The sequence below is a fragment of the Oryzias latipes genome, chromosome 12 (genome assembly GCF_002234675.1).
Source record: "Oryzias latipes chromosome 12, ASM223467v1".
NCBI classification, from domain to species: domain Eukaryota; kingdom Metazoa; phylum Chordata; class Actinopteri; order Beloniformes; family Adrianichthyidae; genus Oryzias; species Oryzias latipes.
The window spans coordinates 6,133,869-6,158,057 of NC_019870.2; the positions used below are offsets into that span (position 1 = coordinate 6,133,869).

General features: G+C 40.1%; 1 protein-coding gene across 3 annotated transcripts; it reads left to right on the forward strand.

Moving 5' to 3' along the window:
* Positions 1 to 1,633: 1,633 nt before the first annotated feature.
* On the forward strand, positions 1,634 to 22,963 carry olfm1 (olfactomedin 1). Of its 3 annotated transcripts, none has more exons than XM_004074528.4 (6): positions 1,634 to 2,186; positions 7,588 to 7,737; positions 8,362 to 8,517; positions 10,925 to 11,144; positions 19,352 to 19,458; positions 20,922 to 22,963. In XM_004074528.4, the coding sequence occupies exons 1-6, from the start codon at positions 2,133 to 2,135 to the stop codon at positions 21,588 to 21,590; spliced, it is 1,356 nt and encodes a 451-aa protein (XP_004074576.1). In that variant the 5' UTR covers positions 1,634 to 2,132; the 3' UTR covers positions 21,591 to 22,963. The 3 variants fall into 3 exon arrangements, with proteins under 3 accessions (XP_004074576.1, XP_020563204.1, XP_004074575.1); XM_004074527.4 differs by lacking the exon at positions 1,634 to 2,186 and adding an exon at positions 5,196 to 6,085; XM_020707545.1 differs by lacking the exons at positions 10,925 to 11,144; positions 19,352 to 19,458; positions 20,922 to 22,963 and adding an exon at positions 10,161 to 10,597 and having other exon boundaries at positions 1,680 to 2,186.
* Positions 22,964 to 24,189: the final 1,226 nt, after the last annotated feature.

Below are 24,189 nucleotides of genomic sequence, written 5' to 3' on the forward strand. Positions count from 1 at the left end.
AAAACCCTCTTGTAAAAACCTGCATGGTGACGCATGAGCATGGGAGTTTTGAACGCTTGAATGTTTATAGAGTTTCCATTGAAAGTGGTTGAACGGGCGTCGCAGAGGATAGTGTGAACGTAGCTTGAGAGGGAGACTACCTGTCCGCATCCTCTGCAGTTATGAGTTGCTTTCCCATGTACCCTCTGCTCGTCCTGCATTTTCTTACACACACACACAAAGAGCATATTGTCATTAGAGGAGCACGTTGACACGACAGTAGGGGCTTTCTTGCACATATTTCAATAACTTCGGTGGAAATTGACAGTACATGTCTTAAAAAAACAGACGCAAAAAACCTGGTGATGATTTTTTTTGGTGGGGGTGCACCCCCTATGACATTGCATCCTGGGTGACCACCCACATTACTCAGGTGACACCGCCTCTGTGTAACCCTTGTGCTATCCTAGGCACTTTAACATCGGGTGTTGGGTCATCTTGACCCACTAGACAGTGCGCTGAACCTTTTCTCTTCAATGATCTGTGATCTTCACTGGTGTCCATGGATTACATGAAATCTTTCCACCTTTATCCACCTTTGTCATGGTAGGGAGAACACGTCAATGTAAGGGTGGGGTCATCTAAGATAGCACAAGGGTTAAGAGTCACGCATTTGGCTGTTTAAATGCTTACTCGGGTTACCATACAGGCATTTTTTCTTCCTACCTCTGAATTTGAACATTTAGACTTTATTTTTGGAAAAGGGGGAAATAGGAGTGCTCAAAATGTTCTAAAGGTGATAACTTAATTTTGGATTTATAACAGGGAGGATCAGAAAATAAGTGCATTTGAGGTTCCGCTGCACCGGTAGGGCGGTCGACCTATGATCATAAGATTGCAGGTTCAATTCCCGCTTTGTACACCCATGTGTCAAAGTGTCCTTGGGCAAGACACTGAACCCCACCTTGCCTTTGGTGGGAGGTTGGTGCCAGTGTTTGGCAGCGGAGCCGCCGCCAGTGTGTGAATGGGTGTGTGTGTGTGAGTGTGTGTGTTTTGGTGAATGGGACGGTGACTGTAAAGCGCTTTGGGCCTTCAAAAGAGGGTAGAAAGCGCTATTTACCATTCTTGGCTTGCCTTATAATCCTTTTCCCCCTTCTCAAATTCAGAATCAGAATTGTTTATTGTCATTGTACACATATTGACAATGAAATTATAGCAGCCTTGGAGTGGTAAAAAGAAAAAGTACAACAATTCAATACAAGTATGAAATGAAAATAGAATCAAGTGGAATGCAATAAAGTGCAGCATTATAAGTATTGAGTGTAGAGGTAGATGAAGAGTCACTTATTGCACACATATGTAATAAACAGTAGTTTGTCTGACTGTGGAACGGTCAGAGTGGGGTGTGGTAATTGCCTGTGGAAAAAAAGCTTAATGTAATTATTCTGAATATTTTGACTAATTTGAATTTACCTATTACGGACATTTTTTTTTTTTTTTTTTTTTTTTTAGAAATTTGCCATTAGTTATTACTTATATTATATTGTGTTTTCCTCTTTTGTATTGAAATCCTTCGGGGCTCGCGCTAACTGGTGTCACAGTGGCTCCAGATCGTGAACCGGCGACGTCCTGAGTGGATTTTCCTCTTGCTGGCTCCGTTTGAATCTCCCTCTCCACCGATGTAACTTCCGCTTCCAGCCCCGTGCTCAGCTGCTGTCTCTCCCGTTTTGTCATCCCGCAAATACAGCAGCACGAGTCTGGGAGGTAAACTTTTTTTTTCTCTCTCTCTAAGCCAAATACCCGAGTGCAGGTTTGTAGGAGAGGAGAGCCCGATGTCCCCCACAGTCCGCCGCCGCCGCAGCAGCAGCGAGTGAGTGAGTGAGCGAGCGCGCGGGCGGCATCGCGAGCGGAGACGCGCCGAAGACACGGAGAGGAGGATGCAGCGCGTGATCCAGATCCGCCGTTAGAGGATAACCACATAATAAAATACAAGGGGGGGAAGAAAAATCACAGCGCGTGAAGGAATCGAAGCGCAGAAGAAGAACGGACTCCTGTGTGGGGTGGGTGGGTGGTGGTGGTGGAGGAGGGTGGGGGACGCCACGGGACCCGATCTGCATGTGAGACCGCTGGTCCACGCACACCGGAGGCAAGAGATGCAGCTCCTCACCCTGATTCTCCTCATCCTCATGGGCACAGAACTCACCCAAGTAGGTTTCGTCTTTTTCTTATCCTTTCCTGCCTGTTTTAATAATTGGCTCCAAATCCTGCGAGATTAGCTCATTTCTAAAGGAAGAAATTAGCCTTCCACCCCTCTCAAGCAGATTAACACCCGGGATTACATGATGGGAACGCAGAGATCCACTTGCTGACATGCAGGGGAGATGTGTCAATAACCTGATTACAAGGAAATGTCCGGATTTGATCAAATGCAGCATTGTTTTCTGGTTATCTCATTGGCTTCTCTGCAGCTGCACACCAGGGCTCCACAATCAAATGTCTCCCAGGAGGTGCTTTGAGCATGCTCAGTGACCACAGCGACTCCATGTGTGAAGGCAACTGCAGCCACAATGCATGTTTGTGCTTGTTTACTATGAGTGCTGGTTGTGATAAACACCTTAAGGGTATGGAAGACATGTAGGATTAATTTATCCTCAGGCCCTTCAAACTCTGGGCTAAAAAAAAGGAATTATTTTGTTGTCTGCTTGAAAACAAACTCGTATTTCTGGGTCTACTGTGGAATCAGCACAGCAGGAGGAGGGGAAGTATCAATAGATCTGCTCCCACTGTGACAAACTCAACAGGGACATGAACTAGTTTCAACAAAAAGGATGTCAGGGATTTTTTTGGTTTTGTTTTGCTTCAAAGGGGAAACAGGGAGTTTGGGGTTATGGCCGCGGGTGCAGGCCGGAAAGCATGTGTGTGTGTGTGTGTGAAGTTTGCAGAAAGCAGGGAACTTATTAAAGAGCCCCCTCCAAGAACTTTTACAGAGCGAAAGGAAAGAATCCGGGCAATGGGAGACACTGCTGGGTTACTCATCAGAAAAAAGAGCCTCCTCAGCGGTGACACGTCAACTTGGGATGCTGAGCGACGATGCCTTTTAGCATCAGGCCTGGTTTCTCTTCTCGTAGAAACAAAGCAGGCTGGAGAGACCCGTCATCCTGAAGGATCTCACTCAATGCAAAGAAATCCTGATTTTTTTTGTTTGGAGTTCAAAGGTTTGTTCTGGTTTCTCTGCACTTGAGTTCATGAATTCCAACATGCGTGGTGTAATTGGCAGTCGGGATTTGAGGGTATTTATTATTCAGTATGACTGGCTAAGCGACAAAGCAGGGGGGGGGGGGCAGTGAGCAGAAGAGGAGTAGGTGGCAGCTCAGTGCATTTAGCAGAGCATCTGTAGGCTGGAAATGTGTTTTTTGTCTCTTTTCTGTCTCCTAGTTGCTACTACAGCACACCTGATGAAAGCACTGCTTAACAGGGACCAGGATGGACGTGGTTGATCCACAGCTTCACCAAAGTCCCCTTTTCCTTGCTCTGTGCCCCCCACCCTTCATTAAATCCGGAGCACTTTTCATTAATGGCAGACCTCTGACATTTCCAATCGAACGGGGATCCATACATAACCGCGCAGCTTTGAAAGGGGGGATGTCATTAGAGACCTGGGCTGTGCCCTGCTAAACTGCACCTCATTACATAAGTCCTGATTTGGACAGCAGACTGGAGCCAGCAGCACCCCCCCCCCCACCCCCCCAGTGATCTGTGGGTCAGTTCTTCACAGTGGGAGGGATGGAGGTGCACAAACTTAGTAAAAAAAAAAAAACAAAGGATATTTTACTTTATTTTTTAAGCATTTCCAAGTCGCTGAGAGTCATAATGAATATCATGGCTATAAAGACAGATGAGCAATTTAAGAGTATCTGCTGGTAAACACGCCCACGCAACAAACCAGAACGTGCATCAGTAATAGTAAAGATACTAAAATGTCACAACATCTGAAGATAAAAGTGACAGATGATCGTCAAGATCTTCCTGAAGTTAAAACCAGCAGTGTTGAATGGGATGCATGATGGACCAAAACAACAACAAATCAATAGCTTTTATTTCTGACAGTTCATTAAATTATAACTCACCTATTTCATAGAAATTTTAAACTTGTTTTTTTTTTCTATATTGTTCATTTTTCAGGATATTTTAGTTTATTTCTTGTGGTCTTAAACATATTACAGTCTTTATTCACTTATTCATTTTTTTTCTTTTTCTGTTCTAGTTGAACTAGGTTTTAGGTGAATGTACAGTAGGTTTTTTTTAAATACTGGTACATGTAGATATACAGGTTTTTGCAAATTACTGTTGAATTTTTCATCATATTTTATTTTGCCAAATTAAAGTGTGCTTTTTTTTACACATTTTTATTGTATTTATCATCTGTTTGAAGTAATTTTAATTATTACTATTTTTAATTAACTCAATTAGTTTTAATGAAGAAGATTTGCCCCTATTTTACATTTTCTAGATTAACCCTTGTGTTATCCTATGAGGTCAAGATGATCATTGACGTGTTCTCCCTACCATGACAAAGGTGGATAAAGGTGGAGAGGATTTCATGTAATCCATGGACACCAGTGAGGTTCATAAATCATTGAAGAAAAAAGGTTCAGCGCACTGTCTAGTGGGTCTAGATGACCCAACTCCCTAGGTAACAAGGGTTACAGCAGTTTGCAAAATGAAAAAAAAAAAACATTGGTGGTTAATTGGCAAATTTCTATTTTATATATATATATATAGAGAGAGAGAGAGAGAGAGAGAGAGAGAGAGAGAGAGAGGGATATATATATATATATAGAGAGAGAGAAAGGGGGGGGAATATATATATATATATATATAGAGAGAGAGAGAGAGAGAGAGAGAGAGAGATACATATATATATATATATATATAGAGAGAGAGAGAGAGAGAGAGAGAGAGACATTAGATCTTGTAAACTGTTTTAATGTCATCTAATTTAGTTCCTCGTGGTAAGATTAAGGAATATTTGAGTTTTTTGAGTTTTGAGTGTACTTTAACCACCTGTAGTTCTAGCAAGATAAAGCGCAGATTTATTTAAGGTGAACTTAATTTTTTTGTTTATTCAATTATTTGCGCCCCATGTGCATTTTGGATACCTGCAATACCACTATCTGCTACACGATGGCGCCAGAGTCCCACGAATTGAAACCTCATTCTCTCGTGCAGCTTGCTTGCGTCTCATCATTACAAAGCCTCTCCAGAGTCTTGACATCCGTGCGCCTCTGCAGCATCTTCCTACATGTCATGTCGGACACGTGTGCACCGCCGTGCGCGCGCCGATTCCGTGAAGGCTGCACTTTTAGCGCGCACGACGCTCGCTGTGATGACAGGGCAGGCAGCAAAGAGGGAAATGTCATTGTGTGCTATAAATAAGCTGTCAGCATCACTGTGGGCGCACCTGCTCACTGTCACCCCCCAGGGGACAGCCGGGCTGATATGGAGCAGTCTGAAGACGGGCCATCATCACGATCGACGAACCCCTGAGCAGGCTGACATCATCGCGTCTGGCGTTGCTCCTACTAGTACCTCCTCCTTCCTCCCCATAACCATTTGGAGCCGCCTGTGTGTGTAGTCAGAGGCACTCAATCACAGAGCGCACCGAGGCGGGAGGCGGACCGACGGGCGTGAACTAGTGTGCGCGGGACAGAGGGGCTTTCAGAGGACTCTCTGCGCTTTTACGCACCTTTCTCCTCAGCTGGCCGCGCAGCTTCTTGTCCTCTCCAGTGGAGTCCGACTGCCAACCCGGAGATGCCCACGAAAAAACGAACGGAGCCGGAGTCCCGGTCTGAAGATGAAGATGCTCTGGGCACCGCGGCTCCCCGTTTCCGTCCGGAGTGTGTGGAATGAAGACGGATTTATCGCAAGAGATTGATTAAAAAGCCCGAGCGGGAAGATGTCGGTGCCCTTGCTGAAGATCGGGGTCGTGCTGAGCACCATGGCGATGATCACCAACTGGATGTCGCAGACCCTCCCTTCGTTGGTGGGGCTCAATACTACCAAGCTCACGGCGGCGCAGGGGGGGTATCTGGACCGGAGCACCGGAGTAAGTTTCACCTTTATCTGACTGGCCGCTGTTTTTTCCCTCTGAAAGACTGCAGCCAAATTACGCACGATCGGACCGCGTCTCTGCCACGCGCTGAAGATCAATCCCTCGTAAATCCTTCTTCTTTTGATGCTTTTGCAGCTGCTTGCTATAGGAAAAGTTGCTCTTTGCCTTTTTGGCTTCTAAAAATCGCATATTAGAGCTGCTGCAGGCGCGAGGCGCGGACAGGTAGAACGGATCTCACTGGGAAAGCAGCAGGAGGAGTCCTCCCTTTCACAAAGTCTGTGAATGAAGCGAAGGAGGCGCTCAAAGCCAAAGCTGAGAGTCTAAATGAAGCTCTGCCAGAGCTGCTCCTGCAGCACCATCCATAATTAAAGCACTGAGAGCAAAAATGAATTTAGGCGATCCGCAGAGGATCCCTGCAGGCGCAAACAGCAGATTTGATTGGTGAAGTGTGGGGGGAGGACAGCAGGTGGGGTTTTTTATAGTCTTGTCAGGACTCACTCTTGCTGGAGAACGCCACCCTGGGATTGTCTGTGTGTGATTGTCTTTTTTGGGATCTGTCACTCCTCACTAATTGAAGCAGTTAGCAGGTCTGTCCAGGCGGGTTTAATTGGTGATAAAGTGATGAATCTCCAGTCTCCTCTTTAGACTCCTATTCGATTAGCAGGATGGAAGGAAAAAATATCTATGTATTTCTACTTTGACATTACTGGCAATTCTTTTTCTTATGAAATTATTTCATTTTGATCATAAATAAATATTTTTTAATCCAATCAAGTTTTATGAAGATGGCGGTCTCATCTTACTGTTCTTACTGTTCAGGGGTGCTGTCCCAGTATTTGGGGGCCTTGGTCAAACCCCACCCCACCCCACACCCACTCCTTCCACCCCCACCCACCCCACTACTACCTGCAGTCCAAATTTGATTTAATAATGAAGAACGATGTGTTAGCAAACAACAAAATTTCGAAATTACACATTAATATATTTTAAAAGGCGTTTTTATTAGAGCAATGGTAACACAATAATCAAATCAAACTTTATTTATAAAGCACTTTTCATATAAAAGCATAACACAAAGTGCGTTACATTAAAACAAAACAAAATAAACAATACAAAAACAATTAATTTCCTTTTTTGTGGGATCAATCAAGTTTTATTTTATTTTAAAATAAACAATTAAAAATTAAAAAGCAACCATAATTATCCTAACTTTGATTTATCTATGTATAGATATAGATTTTTTCCTTTTTTTTTGTTTTTTTTGTTTTTTGTTGTTTTTATTGCCTGAAATAAACCAATCCATTGGAAAAAACCAAAGGTTGAACAATCAAAAAGCAAATACTGTTAAGTTTTAATATAAATAAACAAAACAATAGAAAAAAAGTAACATAAAATACACCAAAAAAATCACTGATAAATGGAAAAAAATCTTTATTTTCTTCGAGTTAAGGATCAATACTGACCCATTTATTTTGTGTTCGCTCATCTCTGTTCAGGTGTTGCCAGCAAACCCAGAGGAATCGTGGCAGGTGTTCAGTTCCGCCCAGGATAGCGAGGGGAGGTGTGTCTGCACCGTGGTGGCGCCCCAGCAGTCCATGTGCTCACGGGATGCCCGCACCAAACAACTGAGACAACTGCTGGAAAAGGTAATTATCGTTTAACTCCCAGGAATCAAGTCAGGCGATGATCTGGGTGGACGTTTTGGCTCAGTTTTTACACACAGAGGCATAAAAAGATATGTGGTCATAGACATCCTCTGCCTGTTGGATAAGAATAGAGTTCATGCTCTAATGAGCTCCCTGGAAACCCGATGCACCATGGGAGGCAGCTGACCGAGTCTCTGTTGAACTGCAACACCCGGAGCAACAAATTGCATATGATGCAACCCGACTCAACACTCAGACTGGGAGATTAGACTCCCACATTCACACGAAGTGAGCAGTGCTTTGCAGAAAAGCAGACACGCAGTAGCAGCAACGACTTTCAGGTCTTTCAAAGAATCTCACCAGATCCAAAACATTTGTGGAGTAAAAAAAAGAAAAACAAGGGCTTGGAGACAACAAATGTCGCAACAGTAGGCACGCTTCCCTTTGCACCATGTGTCTGAGGCCCCTGACTAGTTGGCCTGATGTCAGAGTTTGTGAATCACTGCAAGATCTGTGCCAGAGCCACAGAAACATATTGAAGCCTGTTGAGTTTCTCTACAGTTCACACTCCCAGAACCAAAGGGTGACTATTGTTTTGGCTAACGTGTACCAATGAAATCCCAGGTCCAGAACATGACCCAGTCCATCCAGGTCCTGGACCAGCGCACCCAGAGAGACCTGCAGTACGTGGAGAAGATGGAGGTCCAGCTTCGGGGTCTGGAGACCAAGTTTAGGCAGGTGGAGGAGAACCACAAGCAGAACATTGCCAAGCAATACAAGGTACGCAGCCTGTTCTTCAGCATTGACCCGCCCACCATTCGTCATTCATAGCTGCCTTGTAGCTCCATTCATTGTGTGTTACCACTGTGGAGATCAAACTGCCTTCAGCCCCATACTGCACACAAAAAACATATTTATATTTTAATGTGACTTACTGAGTTTATTATGTAGTATATACTTCTACTGACACTATTGTAGTTAATAAAGGTAAATATTTAATACCAAATTAATAGTCGGTAAGCATTTTAACTATTAAATACAGATATTATTTTATTTTGTCATAATTCTTTATTTAGTAATGTCAGTTCCTGTCATATGAATTTTTGTTGAATTTTTTTTTTTTTACATTAGTGCCAATGACGTTGTTTTTTTTAACACTCAATAAATAAAAATAAATTAAAAAACACACAATTTAATAAAAAAGTCATGCTGGTGAGTTTTTAATTGGCAAAAATCACAAACTTTTTTACATATAACTACATTTACATTAACTTTATGACAAACTGCAACTCAAAATGAATGTACATTTTTTGTGGATAATTAATTTATAGTAAATATCCAAAATTATCAAATAAATATAAAAAGGAAAAAAGCAGAAGCAAATTCCGTACTACCAAGCAGACTACTCGTATTAACTCCTCTGCTTAATATAGCTTTTAGACTGTGTAGGGTTACAATGACGGGAATTTCAAATTCAACAAAAACCTTTAACTCACCTGTTATATCTCAGTGGACTCTTATAGGTCATGACCAACTGTTGGTCTGGAGTTCAGAGAAACCTTAAATGGGATTCTCACATTTGTTCATGCTGATTGACAGATTTTTCTTTATTTATTACTCTTTAGTTTCAGAGAATGTCTTATATTTCCGGAAACTCTAGACTGGTTAGAGACTGATTAGAGACACCTGCAAAACTCTGCACCTATGGACCCACTCCAATGAATGTGGTGTTTTTAACATGTTGCTGTGGCACTTTTCTGATGATGGAGAACATTTGTAAAGAAAAGAAAAAAAATCGGCTTCAAATTGCATTTCTTTGTTCTAATCGTAATGAATCAGGAGCGGATAACAACAATGCAGTCTTCGTCTTCCTCGTCTGAGCTGGGACCTGGCTTAAAACTGTACAACCTGATAGCTCCAATATTGCTCGCTATTTTTGTTGCACCAGAAATGTTAGGTTAGAGGTAATGGGAAAAGGGGGCGGGGTTGCTCTGTGCCAATAGTCTCCCCCACAACTCAGTGGCAAATTTCGAATGAACTATTGCCGCTTAGAAAATGACCGTTTTGTTTTCTTTTTTAAAAGGTTTGGCTAAAAATGGCACAATCATTTGCATCAACATGGGAGTTAAATCTAAATCTGAGATCCCCACAAACATTGAGACATGTTTGAGCTCCATTCCATCACCAGCAGTCCCGACCCAGTCAGATACAATCCCTCCTCATCCATCTGCTTCATATCAAGTTGCACCACTGCATGAGACGGAACTCACCTTTCATGCTGCCAATGCCACGTTCAGTGCATGCCTGCAGTTTACCGTGTCCAAGTGCAGTGTACCAAGTGTGTATGTGCGCCTTTGTGTGTCTGTTAGTCAGGCCAGTAAGCTCCAGCCCCTATCAACAGTTTGTCATTTTCTTGCTTGCAGGGCTAACTTTAAGACATGTAAAGAGAGCCACAGGGAAGAAGAGGCAGGTCAATTCCAGATTCCCCTGAACTGGGCCACAGAACTGAGAGTTTTTGGGTGTTTAACAGTTAATTTACCCTTAGCATCATTAAAACTAAGAAACCCCACCCTTCTCCCAAACCAACCACTGATTCCTGCATGTTACTTCTGTCAAAGTTTTCCATCTAATCGCTTTTTTCCAAGCATAAATACAATTAATCATTCTTATTATTGCTGTTATTCCTTTTCTCTTTCTTTGGCTTTTGTCTATGCATATTTGGTTACTAAACAAGTCTGAGTAAAGCTATAGACGTAAAATTCGAGACACTTTGTTGTGTGTGACATGTAAAAGCATGTAACCCTTAATACGATGTTGCATTTTAAACAATGATGACCAATAAAGAGCTTTCCCAATTGTTGTCCGTGTACCGAGGGCTTGCTTTTTAAATGGCTGCTCTGCCGGGACGGAGCCCCCTGCTCTGCTCGTTCCAGCGGGTGGACAGTGTTCTCCGGGTTTGTTTGCTCAGACACACACTTCCACAGAACAGTAAAGGAAATAAACACTCTGGTAATCCACACTCAACACGGACACAAACAGCGCAGAGGCAGGATTGAGTTAGAGTAGTCAGGCTTAGACAGGTGTTTTTTTTTTGTTTTTTTTTATATCTCTTTTTTTCCCATTTCTGGACAGCGGGGCTCCTTTTCTCGCGCATGACACTCAACCGAGCTTATTCTAATCCTTCCAGGCAATTAAAGCGAAAATGGAGGAGCTTAGACCATTGATACCAGTGTTGGAGGAGTACAAAGCCGATGCCCAATTGGTATTGAAATTTAAGGAGGAGGTCCAGAATCTGACGTCAGTTCTAAGCGAACTACAGGAGGAGATGGGGGCCTATGACTACGAGGAGCTCCACAACAGAGTGTCAAATCTTGAGGAGAGACTCCGAGCATGCATGCAAAAATTAGGTAGGCACAGAAAGCTGTTGGCACACACTCTGCCTTCAAACACATGCATGAGTTTTGTCACAACTGGATAGAGGTGGATCGTCACATGATATGGGGGACATTTCATTAGAATTTCATTCACATAAATGATCAGGAATTCTCAGGGTCAACTTTTGTTAAAGACCATGTCACACAGCAAATATGTACATTTTGCACATTTTATATGTATGACATTTTTTTGCGGTACATGTGTGATATACCTACTTTGTGTCTCTTATGTTCGTCGATGTGCACAGATCCGTACATGAAATTGGTTTTCAGCTATTCAAAATTTTTGTTTGGTTGAGAATTACGCAAGTTTATGCGTATTTAAGCAGTATATCAGCATGTATTATGTCAATACTTCGCAACTGGGCGTGATTTTTGCCAGATCCATACACAAATTTGTGGCTTCTCACAACATATGTCACATATGTCTTAACAGACCTTTCACTCATGTACCATAACTTTTATATCGCACATATCACTTTCAAATTAGGTCAGTGACACATGGATCACTAATAAATTGCATCAACACAGCTTAATAATGACGCATGGTTCATCTTCTTTGTGGATTTACGTGTTCTTTATGTGGTTTATTTGTACTTTGGTGGTTTTAACGCACTTCATTTAAGAAACAGCTGTGGAAATTTTCACCTAAGGACCACAACTTTGCTCACTTTGTCACGTATGACCAATTTACATGCGTGCAATATGTGCCTAATGTACGTAGTGGTTGTGTGACACGTCCTTTAAAAAAAACCAACAACACTTTTTTGTATAATTTTTTCTAATGGCATCACTTTTGCATCATTATACAATTCAAGGTGAGTGTTGAGATATATCTTTATCAATATATTTTGATCAAAAATGTGTTTTAAACCAAAAGATTTCTTCCTTTACGATGAAAAACTTTTTGCTGCAGGTTGTAGAAGTGAATGTTTTATATCATCATTAGAAGGTAACATCATAAAAACTGCTACAAACTCACAAGAGCAGCTAAACAGAAGACATCCCTTTTCTTACGCTTCCACATTAACATTTTTACTGGTTATGAAATTACTGCAACATCCACAGATATATTTAATCCAAGCTCTAACTATTTGTTACTCTATTGGGAAAATATACTCTCAAATTATGCACAGCAACAACCATCTGGGTAATAAATTAATGTTACTTGACATAAAAAAATCAGCTATTAAATCCGTAAAGGATTTGTGGAAAAATTAAGTAACTCAATCAAACTTTACCAAATTTTTACCAAAAAAAAAGTCACAAATATTTGTCATAGATGAGTCTCAACAAATAACACAATTGCATAGCACAAGTCAGATCAAGAAGAACAGTGTTTTTATAACATTTTGATTGATATTTTAAAAAAGAAAAAAAAGTGTTATGACTAATGAGCAGAAATGAGCAACAGATGCAAATTTACATATACCAGGTGTGCAGTAATGATGAAACAAAGCAACATTTAAGATAAAGCACTTTTTCACAAAACCAGGAAAACTACATAAAGGAATCTTGGTTTTTTTTTTAGAGATAATTATTTCGGTTATGTTAAACAAACAAACTTTAAAAAAAAAAAAAGATCAACATAACCATTGACACTGAACAATGTCAACATAAACATTGAAAAAATAACATAAACATTGAACAAAATTAAGCGAAAAAGGTGTTGGGTAAAGCCAAGGCTTATTTCCCCAACCCTGAATACAAACATCACATCTACCTACAAATTGTTAGAACCTTAAATAAGAAAAGAAAAAGGAAGAAGAGAAAAACAAGAAACAAACACTTCTCAAAATTACCTCTCAGTCCACAAGGTATTTTTGATATTTGAAATTTATACATTTTTTTAAACTGAAATATGGAGTTTGCATTCTTCAGATCGTCGGATAATAAATTCCACATGTTGACCCCCTGAACAAAAATACTATTTATTTTTAAACATATCTTTACCCCGAAAATCATAATTATTAACTTTTATTTCAAACAAACTCATTATTTTGGCAGCTACACATTGTTTTTTAACTTTAAACATAAAAATTCCAGTACTGTTTTAAAGACCTACTCTGATGAAAATTGTGTTTTTAACATGTTCCTTTGGCACGTTTCTCATGAGAAGACATATAAAAAGAATTAGGCTTCAATTTTCACTTCTGAATATTTCTTTATTCAAATCATTGTGAATAATGAGCAGACAACACATGCCGTTAGAAATAGTGTGTATATGTTACATATAAAATACTCTGGGCGGACCACAAGCTCCCTGCTCCGCTCCATTCTGATGCATCCACGAACTACTGGCACTCTGCAGAAACTATGTTCTAGAAATCGAAATAGATTTTTTTAAAATTTTGCCTAAAATCGTCATAATTAAAATCAAAACACCAGTGAGAACACTGAAAATTGATCAAAAGATGATCTGAGTGGGACTTTAGGAAAGAAAATATAAAATATTCAAGCAAAACAGTAAGATTGTGACAATGAGCCGCCGTACATAATGATTTATACACAGTTTTGCTATTTAAGACAAGTTCTTGATTTTTATGGACTACAGTTTGCCTAATTTAACCACCTCTGCTTATCCCAAAGATCAGCCATAAGTGGCACAGAGATGGGGAGGATGATGTGTCTTCTGTTTTCAGAGTCTGGTCAGAGCCTTATCTTTGCTTTTAGCCCCCGTCTCGGTCTCTTCACACCTCTGTCACAGCCCACAGTGCTAATAGATGCACACCCACATGGTGACTAAGACATATTACAAGAGCACACACACTTACACGCAGCACATCACGGGTATATTGTGTCCCTGTTTCACGTTTTCTGTGAGTGCAAAAAAGGAAAAAAGATGGAAAATGGCCACCATGCTTGTGCAGAACAATCTGTGGCTGTATTTTATTTGAATTTATTCACATAAAAGGTTGGAAAAAAAAATCCGGTTGGCTAATCTAGATGTTGCTTCCTACTGGACCCATGCTTCTGGTTTGACAGCCAGATGAGTGGGGACCTGCGGGACCCAACTATAGCGAATGAGCAACATCAGTCGCAATGAAGGCGAGGTCACCCAGCAAGAGACGGGCGCAGGCGGAACAGAGGGCAGCTAGCCCTTTCATCTTCACATGGTTGCAAAGGGCACTGATGAAAAGTGCTAACAAATACACTCCAGCACTCTCCCACCACTCAGAGGAATCTGCCGAAGGTCACACGCTGCATTTGCATCAGACGAAAAACAAAACAAAAAAAATGAAAGGGGAAGGAGAAATTTGAGTACTGACTAATATAAATTGGATCCACTGATGGAGGGTGGAAGGAGGGCAGTGGGGAAAAAGTGAAGGAGAGTGAATGGACCATCAGCAGAGCTGTCCTTCAAGCTGTTTGGTGCCAGAGAGAATAACAGCCCAGCTGCTGCCGGGAAACAAAAGCCATCGATCAAGAGGACATGCCAGCTTGCTGGGCAATAATCAAATAAATAAATCTTCCCATGTTTGGCCCCTGCAATGTGGAGACACGGAGAGCCTCAGGCAAACAGCCCTGCAAATGAAAACACTGATAAATGAAGTAAAGCGCTTACCTTTGCGCCAAAAACCACCTCTTACCATTTTTCATTGTTTTTCTTTAGTAAGGTACAGAATTACAACAACCAGCCCCAAACTCATTATTTTAGATAAGAGAAGACGTGTAGAAATTCATTTTCTTGGTGATGCCGCAAATACATACATAGACTTGCTATAAAATCAATCATTAATATTTTAATAATATATTCTTGCCTTAATTTATTTTAAACTAGAGTTACAAGTTTTAGTTTTAAAACATTAATACATTTTTTTTTTTTTTAATCAAGTAGTTGTACCATTAACGGCCTTTTATTTAAATGTGGAGGAGGGTTAAAGACAGGGCTGGAACTAAAGTTTTGTTTTCTCCCTACCCAATATTTTATTGCACACATTTACTACATGTATGGCAGATTCCGTCTATTCTCCAATAACTACTATAAAACTATATAGTGCAGGACTAACGAGTGAAATTCTAAAGCAATTCAAACACCTTGCTCACTACTTTTTTATTTATTTTTTTAATGGTAAATATGACCTCACCGATTTCACTAAAGTTATTTTTTATTATAACTTAATAGATTAAGGTGGAAGTTTTCATTACAGACCTTCAGCTCTAAGGTTGCCAATCATTAAAGTTTATTACAAAGTTTAAGCCTTTGTCTTGCACCCGTATGGGGGGGTTGCTGCAGAGTTTTGGGTTGTCCGGGGCACTTGAGGGTCGTAGAGAGGAGTGGGTGCATCTGAAAGGGAGCAGAGGTGTGTCTTGCAGTTCCCTTGAGACTTGAGCGGCCACCTCAAGGGACGTCATGAAATTGGAACGTTGTCTTGTGTGTGGTAAGTGCATCATGAAGTTCTTGTAAGAATAATGCAAGGACTTATGACGTACGGGTGATGCTGTCGTAAGGTGCACTTACACTACACTCTATGCGACTACTGCCCTCTTATTGGCCAGGTGTGCAGATAATACACAAGTGTCCATAGGACGCCTGCAGGATACCCACATAAAGTACCCTCTGATTGCCTAATTTCCCAATTTCTAACAGTCAGGTACAGAATTCACACTTATCACTAGAACAACACGCATGGGCTCCTAGCAAAAGAAATTAAAACATCTAAATCACAAAATATAAAATGTAAAGAACTGTTAAACTATTTTGGTAGGTTTTTAGGTAAAGAGTCATTTGAATACTTTAATCTGCAAATAAATGTCCATCTTCCCATGCAGGGGCAGCATGTATTCTAATATATCAGCCCCCACTTGCCCTGCCCTCTGATGCAGTTCAGAAAAATTCAGGCCAAAGGTGGATTAGGCCCCGTTTGGGTCTCTAGGACTCAGATCCATCAGTGTATACCGCTCTTGCGTTGGTAGTAGTCAGACAAACAAAGATAGAGGCATGATTAAAGAGAGAAGAAATAAAGCAATGGTCGATGCATTGATGCAGACTAATCCCACTGAGTGTTACATAAGGGACTCAGCCTGCAGAACTACACTAGAACCTCCTAGCAAAAAGAAAGTATCAACACAAACTGGGAATCTTAAAATTTGAAGAAAAAAGTTTTTAGTTATCAGCTGAGTTGAACAAAAAAAAAAATAATTTTTTCTCATCTGTATTAATCCATTTGTATGCAACAAAAGGAAAACTAGACATAACTGAGTATTTTTCCTGAGCTGGGAACTTTGTTAAGGAAAGTGCAAAAACCCTTTTAAAATCTGGTGCTGACAATAAAGAAAAAGTTATTTCAAGTTTGATTAACTGGTGGATTTGAATTTGACTTTTTTTAAAGAACTCTTGTGTTCTGCAACCGTGTGATCAAGAAATATTCAAGGAGTCAAAGCATGGAAGTGAATCAACAATAAATCCACTGTGCAAATCAAAAGCCACAAACAGGATAAAGAATATGCTAAGTTCACACCAATGCACATTCAACATATGGTGTTCGTTCTGGACAAGCAAGGAAGGGCATCTTCTTCTTTTTCTACTTCTAGCGCATGTCCGCCACACAAATCTTACAAATTTTGCTTCTGTCTTTTAAATTTCACTGCTCTATAGTCAGATAAATGAAAGACAATGTCAGATAATTCCAGCCGAGCAAAAAAACGCAATTCGTTTCTCTTCCATGATCACTTTCCAAACGGTGTGCACTTTCGTAAATGAAAATTTACGGCATCCATGGTTCATTCTCTGATTGGTTTAACCTGTTTTACCTTGAAACGCATGTTCTATGGCCATGCGTTTGGTACAGAGAGCCCGAAAACGGTCGTAGATACTTGCGTGGCGACGCGTGAGAGTTTTGAACACGCAAGCCCGAATCATGCTTACGTGCATTTACATAGACTTTTCATTGGAAGTAGTTGCTTGAACACGTGTGTGATGTGAACTTAGCTTTGTTGCCACAGAGAATGTGGCGAGAGGAAAAGGCGCTTTTTTAGTAATAGTCAGTGTACTGGTGGGACTTGCTGACTTGCTTCTTTTTTTTTCCTGGTCAACAAGGACCACCTGCAAATGAGAAGATGTGGACAGTGACTTTTCCAGACTAAAAAAAGTTCCATCATTCCTCACGTATTTATTCAGGTCTACTTTGGTAGATGTTCTCCTCCTCTTCCTGCTTCCTCTTGACAGAGAGGACAGATTCAGTGTAGAAAACACTGAATCTGTCAATTGCTATCTTACTACTGTATAGATTTTATTATCATAACGTTTTACAAATCAGCACAAAGCTTTTCTCCACTTCAGAATCCATTGGAATTACGTTAATGGCATAAACAGTCGAAGAGTTGCAAAGTTGTTTCTCTAATGCAAATTACTTGATGATTCAAACCTTTTTTTAATCAGGAAAAAAAAAAAATCACTTTATATTTTGGGTATTTCACAATCTTCCTATGACTTTTACCATTTGAATTTTGTTTTTCTACTGTACAACACCATTAACTGCTTCTCCCATAGAGGTGATTCCGTATTGTTTGCCAGAGGGAGCAGAAATGGCTCTCGTGTGACCTTGTGTTTGTCTCTGCTGCAGCTAAGCTGCCATGCCTGCACATTTGAACAGACAAAAATATGCTGCACAGAGTAAGCCACAAATTATATTACCTGGGAGACAGAAAAATGAAGAAAAGCAAGCGAGAAAAGGAATATAGCTTGTTATAACTTCAAAGTGACGTGGCATTTCACAACAATAGAGGACAGTGGGGTTGGAATAACAAGAGGGATTAATGATAAATTCCTTCTGAAGAAAAAAAAGCTACAAAAACCCCTTTAATGAGCCTGTCCTAAATTGGCCTCTCAAAAAGACTCTCAGAAAGTATTAGGGGAAAAAAACTCCAAGCTTCTTCATTTATGTGGTGTACTCTTTTGACATGACTGAATTCAGCTCAACATTTTTCACATTTACATTGCCGCCTCAATCAACACCAGTTAACAGGGTGGCTTCCTGCAGGTTTCACACAGGAACAGAACCCAGAGGCTTTCCTCACCATTTACTAAATTTCTTCCATGTCACAAGTCCACACACGGAGAGCAAAAGTGAGAATCGAATAATCAGCACCTCTTAGGAGGCTTATTTTGCAAAAGAGAAGGCAGTCATTGCATCAGCTGGACACAGACTCCCCATCTTTAAAGCAAAAATGAGCAGTATTCATATCAAATTAAAGCTAACTGGACTGTTAGTAACTCAAAACAGGAAAAAAAAAAAGGGATTTAGCAAAATGTCGTATAAAGATGTTTTTTAAAAATGTGCTTGTGTAATTTTTCTCACAAATACTTTAAGAAAAATAATCTTAAAATTGCATTTATAAATATTTCAAATTGTGAGCAGCCAAAATGTTGTAGTTGTCACGTAAAATCTACAATCCGCAGGAAACAAGCTCCCTGCTCCGCTTCATTCTGATGCATTCACTTGCAGACAAATAGATTCATGCATCTCTCTGTTTTCCTCGTCTGAGCTAGTATCTGGCTCAAAACTGGACGGCTGGATAGCTCTAATATTCTTCGTCATTTTTGTTACACCTCTAATGTTAGGTTGGGGTTGTGAGGAGCTTTAAACTAGCAGTAGAGTGTAAACAAAGGGAAGATGGGAAGTCAGGGCAGGCTTTCACTGCATTACAGTTCCGCCTACGGCTCACATGTTCATTTCTAACGAACTGACGCTTCGCAGAAACTATATTGTAGAAAAAGACTTTTTTTTATTTTGGCTAAAAACGGCATACTAGACCACTCGACCACAAGACCACTAGACCACTTTAAAAAGGAAGATCATAAGACGATTAAAGTGGAACTTAAGGATTTCTGGTCAAAAACTCAATGATTCTACCAAAGCTTCAGTTTCCATCAGTTTTTATCCGTTAACCATTTTACAAAATAGCTTCATATGTTTTTTTCTTTATGTCTGATACTAATTTGGGAACATTGGATCAAAATACCAGTACAGTCGCACTATTTTTGGGAGAAAAATTTGATTGTGCATTATTTTATTTTCCATGTCTTTATTGTATTGTATTTGCTTGAATTTGCCAACTTTTCTACCAAACTCAGAATGATAAATTCTCTGCAAATATAAAAACAGCCATTGTTCTAATACTTAATTCTGGTCTTTGGTCTACTTCTGGTTTCTCATTTAATGCTTTTTTGGTTGCAGCTTGCGGCAAACTGACGGGCATCAGTGAACCCATCACCATCAAGATTTCAGGATCCAGATTCGGTTCTTGGATGACCGACCCACTGGCGCCCGAAGGAGACACTCGAGTACGTACGATTCCTAAAAAGGGAACATCTCAGCATCGAGTTGTCACGAGAAAACTAAAGCACTAAAGGATTTTGATGCTGGGGTTGGGGGTCCAGTAAAGATTCCAACAATGCTTACCTTTCCTTAAACTAATATTGATTTAGGCACAATTAACTATTCGTTTAAATTAAATCTACGTTTTTTCCAGAAAGTTTTAGAAATGTAAATACAATACAAATATACAAACAAGGAGAAGGAACAGAAGATCCTGTAAATAAAGAGAATGGGGTTTCTGAGCTGCTCTGACTTTACGCGAGTAATCAATAATGTTCAAAGTCACACAGTAAACTTGAGAAGACTTGGCGGCAAGCGGCACCACATCTGCATAAATATCCAGGTTTGGTTACTTCTTGAAGGCAAACTGTTTTGACAGCACAGCCCGAATGTTGGTATACATGTAAACACTGGCCTGGATCGTCATTATTATGCTGAAAGGAACATATTTTAACCAGGGAATGAATGCTTTGCTCAAATCTAACTAGAGCAGGTCTGCTTATTATATAGGGTTGCCAGTTTAAATAAACCTTTTTTCATTGCTTGTCCTCAAGATCTACCACCCTGAGCAGCCCTGTGCTAGATGATGTAGCTGCAGTCGACCAGAACAGGAAATCCACTACATCTCTCGAAAAAAGGTTTATTTAAACTGGCGACCCTAACAGTTACGGTTTTTCCTGTTTTAAACTTTGATAAATGTTTTTTCTACAATTCTAAATTCTAATGTTCAATTCAATTTTATTTGTATAGCCAAAAATCAAAGTCGTCTCAATGCGCTTTTTACCGGTAATTGTAAAGTAAACTTAATACCAAAAGGATCATGAATACATAGATTTCAATAGGAAAATTCTAAACTGAACTAACTAAACAGACTAAACTAAACTGGACCCCCCTGCCCTGCCCTTAGACCCTGCTTCGCGGTAAGGAAAACTCCCGGGGGGAAAACGGATTCCGGAAAAAATAAGAGGATATTTAAGGTTAGGGTTACGCCAAGATCAGGTTGCTAAATGATTTAGGAATGATTGGTCCAATGTTCAATTTGAGTGATGGACTCTTATTGAGGCATCTGATTGGCCGTTTATGACTTTGAACAACTTGCAATAAAGAAAAAAAGAGGATAGTCAAGAACATGTTCAAAAAGGTAGCAGAGTAAGAATAGTTACCTTTGACAAATAGAACGACTGAAAATAGCTGTATATTTCTCAGTAGAAGTCGGTGGGATTTTGGAGCCAGCGGGTACTTCCGGTTTTTGAAACATGAAGGGGAGGGGTAACTCAGACCTGTTGTCATATACAATCAGTGGTGTTAACTTCATTGGAGTGGATGTTGATAATGAGGTTTGATCTAATCAGTTGGTTCACAGATCCAACAGATCAGATTTCAGCTGCAGAGTTCTCATTTAGTCTTCCTTTTTTCTCACAATCCTCAGGTCTGGTACATGGATGGCTACCATAACAACCGCTTCGTGCGGGAGTACAAGTCTATGCACGACTTTATGACGTCTGACAACTTCACCTCCCACCGGCTCCCCCATCCGTGGTCGGGAACAGGTCAAGTGGTCTACAACGGCTCCATCTACTTCAACAAGTTCCAGAGCCACGTCATCATCAAGTTTGACTTCCGCACTTCCTCCATCAGCAAGTCCCGGCAGCTCGAATCTGCCGGCTTCAACAACGCGTATCACTACGCTTGGGGAGGTCATTCTGACATTGACCTGATGGTGGACGAAGGAGGCCTGTGGGCAGTGTACGCCACCAACCAGAACGCCGGCAACATTGTGATTAGCAAGCTGAACCCTAACACTCTACAGATCATCAAGAGCTGGACCACCAACCACCCCAAGAGGAGCGCGGGGGAGTCCTTTATGATCTGTGGCACCCTGTACGTCACAAACAGCTACTCAGGAGGCACCAAAGTCTACTACGCCTATTCCACCAACAGCTCCACGTACGAGTACATTGACATTGCCTTCCAGAATAAGTACTCGCACATCTCCATGCTGGACTACAACCCGCACGACCGCGCCCTCTATGCTTGGAACAACGGACACCAGGTCCTCTACAACGTGACACTGTTCCACGTCATCCGCTCAGAGTAACCCGGAGTCTGTTCGCGAATCTCATTGTGTTTAAGAATATATCTGCAACATCAAAGACGATTGCAAAGACTTTTCCATTTCTACAAGAGCAGAGACTTGATCGTTCATGAATGCAAAGAACTCAGAATGTGCGTAAGAAGAAAAAAAAATCTAAACTTGAGGGTTTCATTCCAGAAATATGGGTTATTCAATAAAGCTAATCAACTATGATTGTAAAAAAAAAAAAAAACATTTTATTTAATAAATAAGACTGACTCTTTAAAAGCTGTAGATTTATTTTGATAGAGCCATTGTTTTACTTTGGAATGAAACTCTTAAACCATTTGCCGTACTGAAAAATGATTGTAAAAGTAGTATATCAGAGTCAAAAGAATATAAACAGATGCCAAAAAAAAGAAAAAAAGAAGGAAACATAATGTCTTTAATTTCCATATATAAATGAATACATATTCCCGAGTGGCTCCAGATATTTAGCGAGAAGCCTCTGAGATGAACTCTTCATGTGGTCAACGGGGTCGTGAAATAAAAGACTTATCAGACTGTTAGACCCCACAACCCATTAACAAAAAAATTCAATAAAATATAATAAAAAATAAATAAAAAAAAGGAGGTGGCTTTTGTCAGAAATCTTAAGCCTAAAGCGAGGCAGTTCATATCGTTTTTATCAGTAGCAAATCTAAAGTCTGTAGAGAAACAATAACATCCACAAAAAGACCTGAAGGCACCGACTGTTGAAAGTGCTGTTCCTTCATCGGATTTTCCTTGTGTTGGTGACTATGTGAAAAAAAAGCCTTTCTTTGCATGAATATTTTCTATTATTCTCGTCTGCTCTTTTTCTGAATCTCTTTCTGTACGATGTGAGGGTTAAAAAAAACAAAAGCAGTAAGAGAAGACCCTAATGGAGTTTGAATATTTGCCAGTATTTTATGCTTTTTCATTTTACCCCCTTCCTGCTTCTCTTGATTTAATTGTGTATGCTTCTTTGCAATTATTTAAAAAAGAAATTGTATCACTGTAACTGTTTTAGCCCCTTTTTATTTATCTATATACACCACATCTCTAAAGATAAAGATATATATATATAAATATATATAAAACAGAATGTATGAGGTATTGCATCTCAGATAAGGGTGCTTATTTTGAACTTACATCCTGCGCCTGAAGTACAAAGAAGAGGTCTTTTTATAGAAGATAATCTGTCTTATGTTGTGTATTCCCTCCCACCCTAGCCTGCTAGCGAAGGATAATGATGTTTAAATGTACATCCTCTGCGGAGGATGAAAGCTTTTCACACTTTTTGCGCTTTGCTGAACATGTGTTGTATCTGAAATGAGGTAGTTAACGATTGGTGTCAATAAATCTGAAAAATCGGACGCTGGGATTGTTGCTTTAAGCAGAAACTGCCAAGCGGACAACTTGAATTGGATCACACAGATTTTGTTAATGAAGTTCTCATCAAGAATGGGTGCATTCCTGCTTGTTTTCCCACTTACCCAATTTGGCATTTTCTGATTGGCTGGACACGCTTGATCCAGATAATCAGCTGTGTGTTGGGCAAGGAATTCTGGGAAACAAGCAGACACACCAGCACTTGAGGCCTGGAGTCGCCCATTCCTGGATCTGTGCAAACAAATTTACAAATATGTTTTTGTTGTTGTTTTAAGTACAAATAGTACACAGCTTAATTTATTCTAACTATTTGATCCAAAAATCCAAGATGCATATGAGATACTAGAAAAAAAGGTGCCAAAGTGATGATTTTCATATTCTTAAAAAGGTCATAAAGCTACGTTTCAAAGTAACATAGATGGTCGCTTGAGGAAACATTATTTCATTGAGAAAATATAAACAAATGTAATAAAAATTCTTATCATATATTTAATACTCATGTTTCCATATTTTATATATTTCCACATTTTCTCATTTTGTATTGGAATGAAAAACTGCTCTAAGGTTTTGTTTTTTTCATATGTTCCCTAATAAAGAGAATATTTTAGGGATCTTTTCTAGCGGCAACAGCCTAAAGCTGCTCACCAAACACGATTTGTGCATCAAATTTGCATCTGCCATCAGATTTTAATGTGCATCAAATTCACTGCAAAACACTCGTCCAAAAGTGTGTTCACAAACTTGACTCTCCTCACACAAGTGGGAGGAGCTACCAAATAAGGTGTGGTGAGGTTCACCAACTATTATTGGAGCTACACCTGGATGACGGCTGTTTCAGCTGTGCTTCTGTCTCTCTGGGATCAATAACAAAAAATCAAAAGTAGACAAACTTTTTTTTAAATCAGAAATCATGTCATAATTTCATATATTATTTCGTAAAGTTTGGGAGGTGCACACACTGCAAAAATCCTTTTGTTCTTCATGTTGGTTTTGGACTCCACCAACTGATCACATCATCAACAGGCCACTACCAAAGTTCCTTACTGGTTGATGCAAGAAGAATATTCCCAGCGGTTCAGATATGGTAAATGGCGTATACTTATATCGCATTTTACTAAGGCCCAAAGCGTTTTACAGTCACAGCCCATTTACACACACATTCACATGCTTTTTTGCAGCTCATCTGCCAAACACTGGCGTCAACGTATAA

Excerpts from the sequence above, each read along its gene's own strand:
- olfm1 (XM_004074527.4), top strand. The coding sequence starts at position 5,936 with ATGTCGGTGCCCTTGCTGAAGATCGGGGTCGTGCTGAGCACCATGGCG. Across the intron at positions 6,086-7,587 it reads ATCTGGACCGGAGCACCGGA|GTGTTGCCAGCAAACCCAGA; the intron begins GTAAGTTTCACC and ends ATCTCTGTTCAG. Across the intron at positions 7,738-8,361 it reads TGAGACAACTGCTGGAAAAG|GTCCAGAACATGACCCAGTC; the intron begins GTAATTATCGTT and ends ATGAAATCCCAG.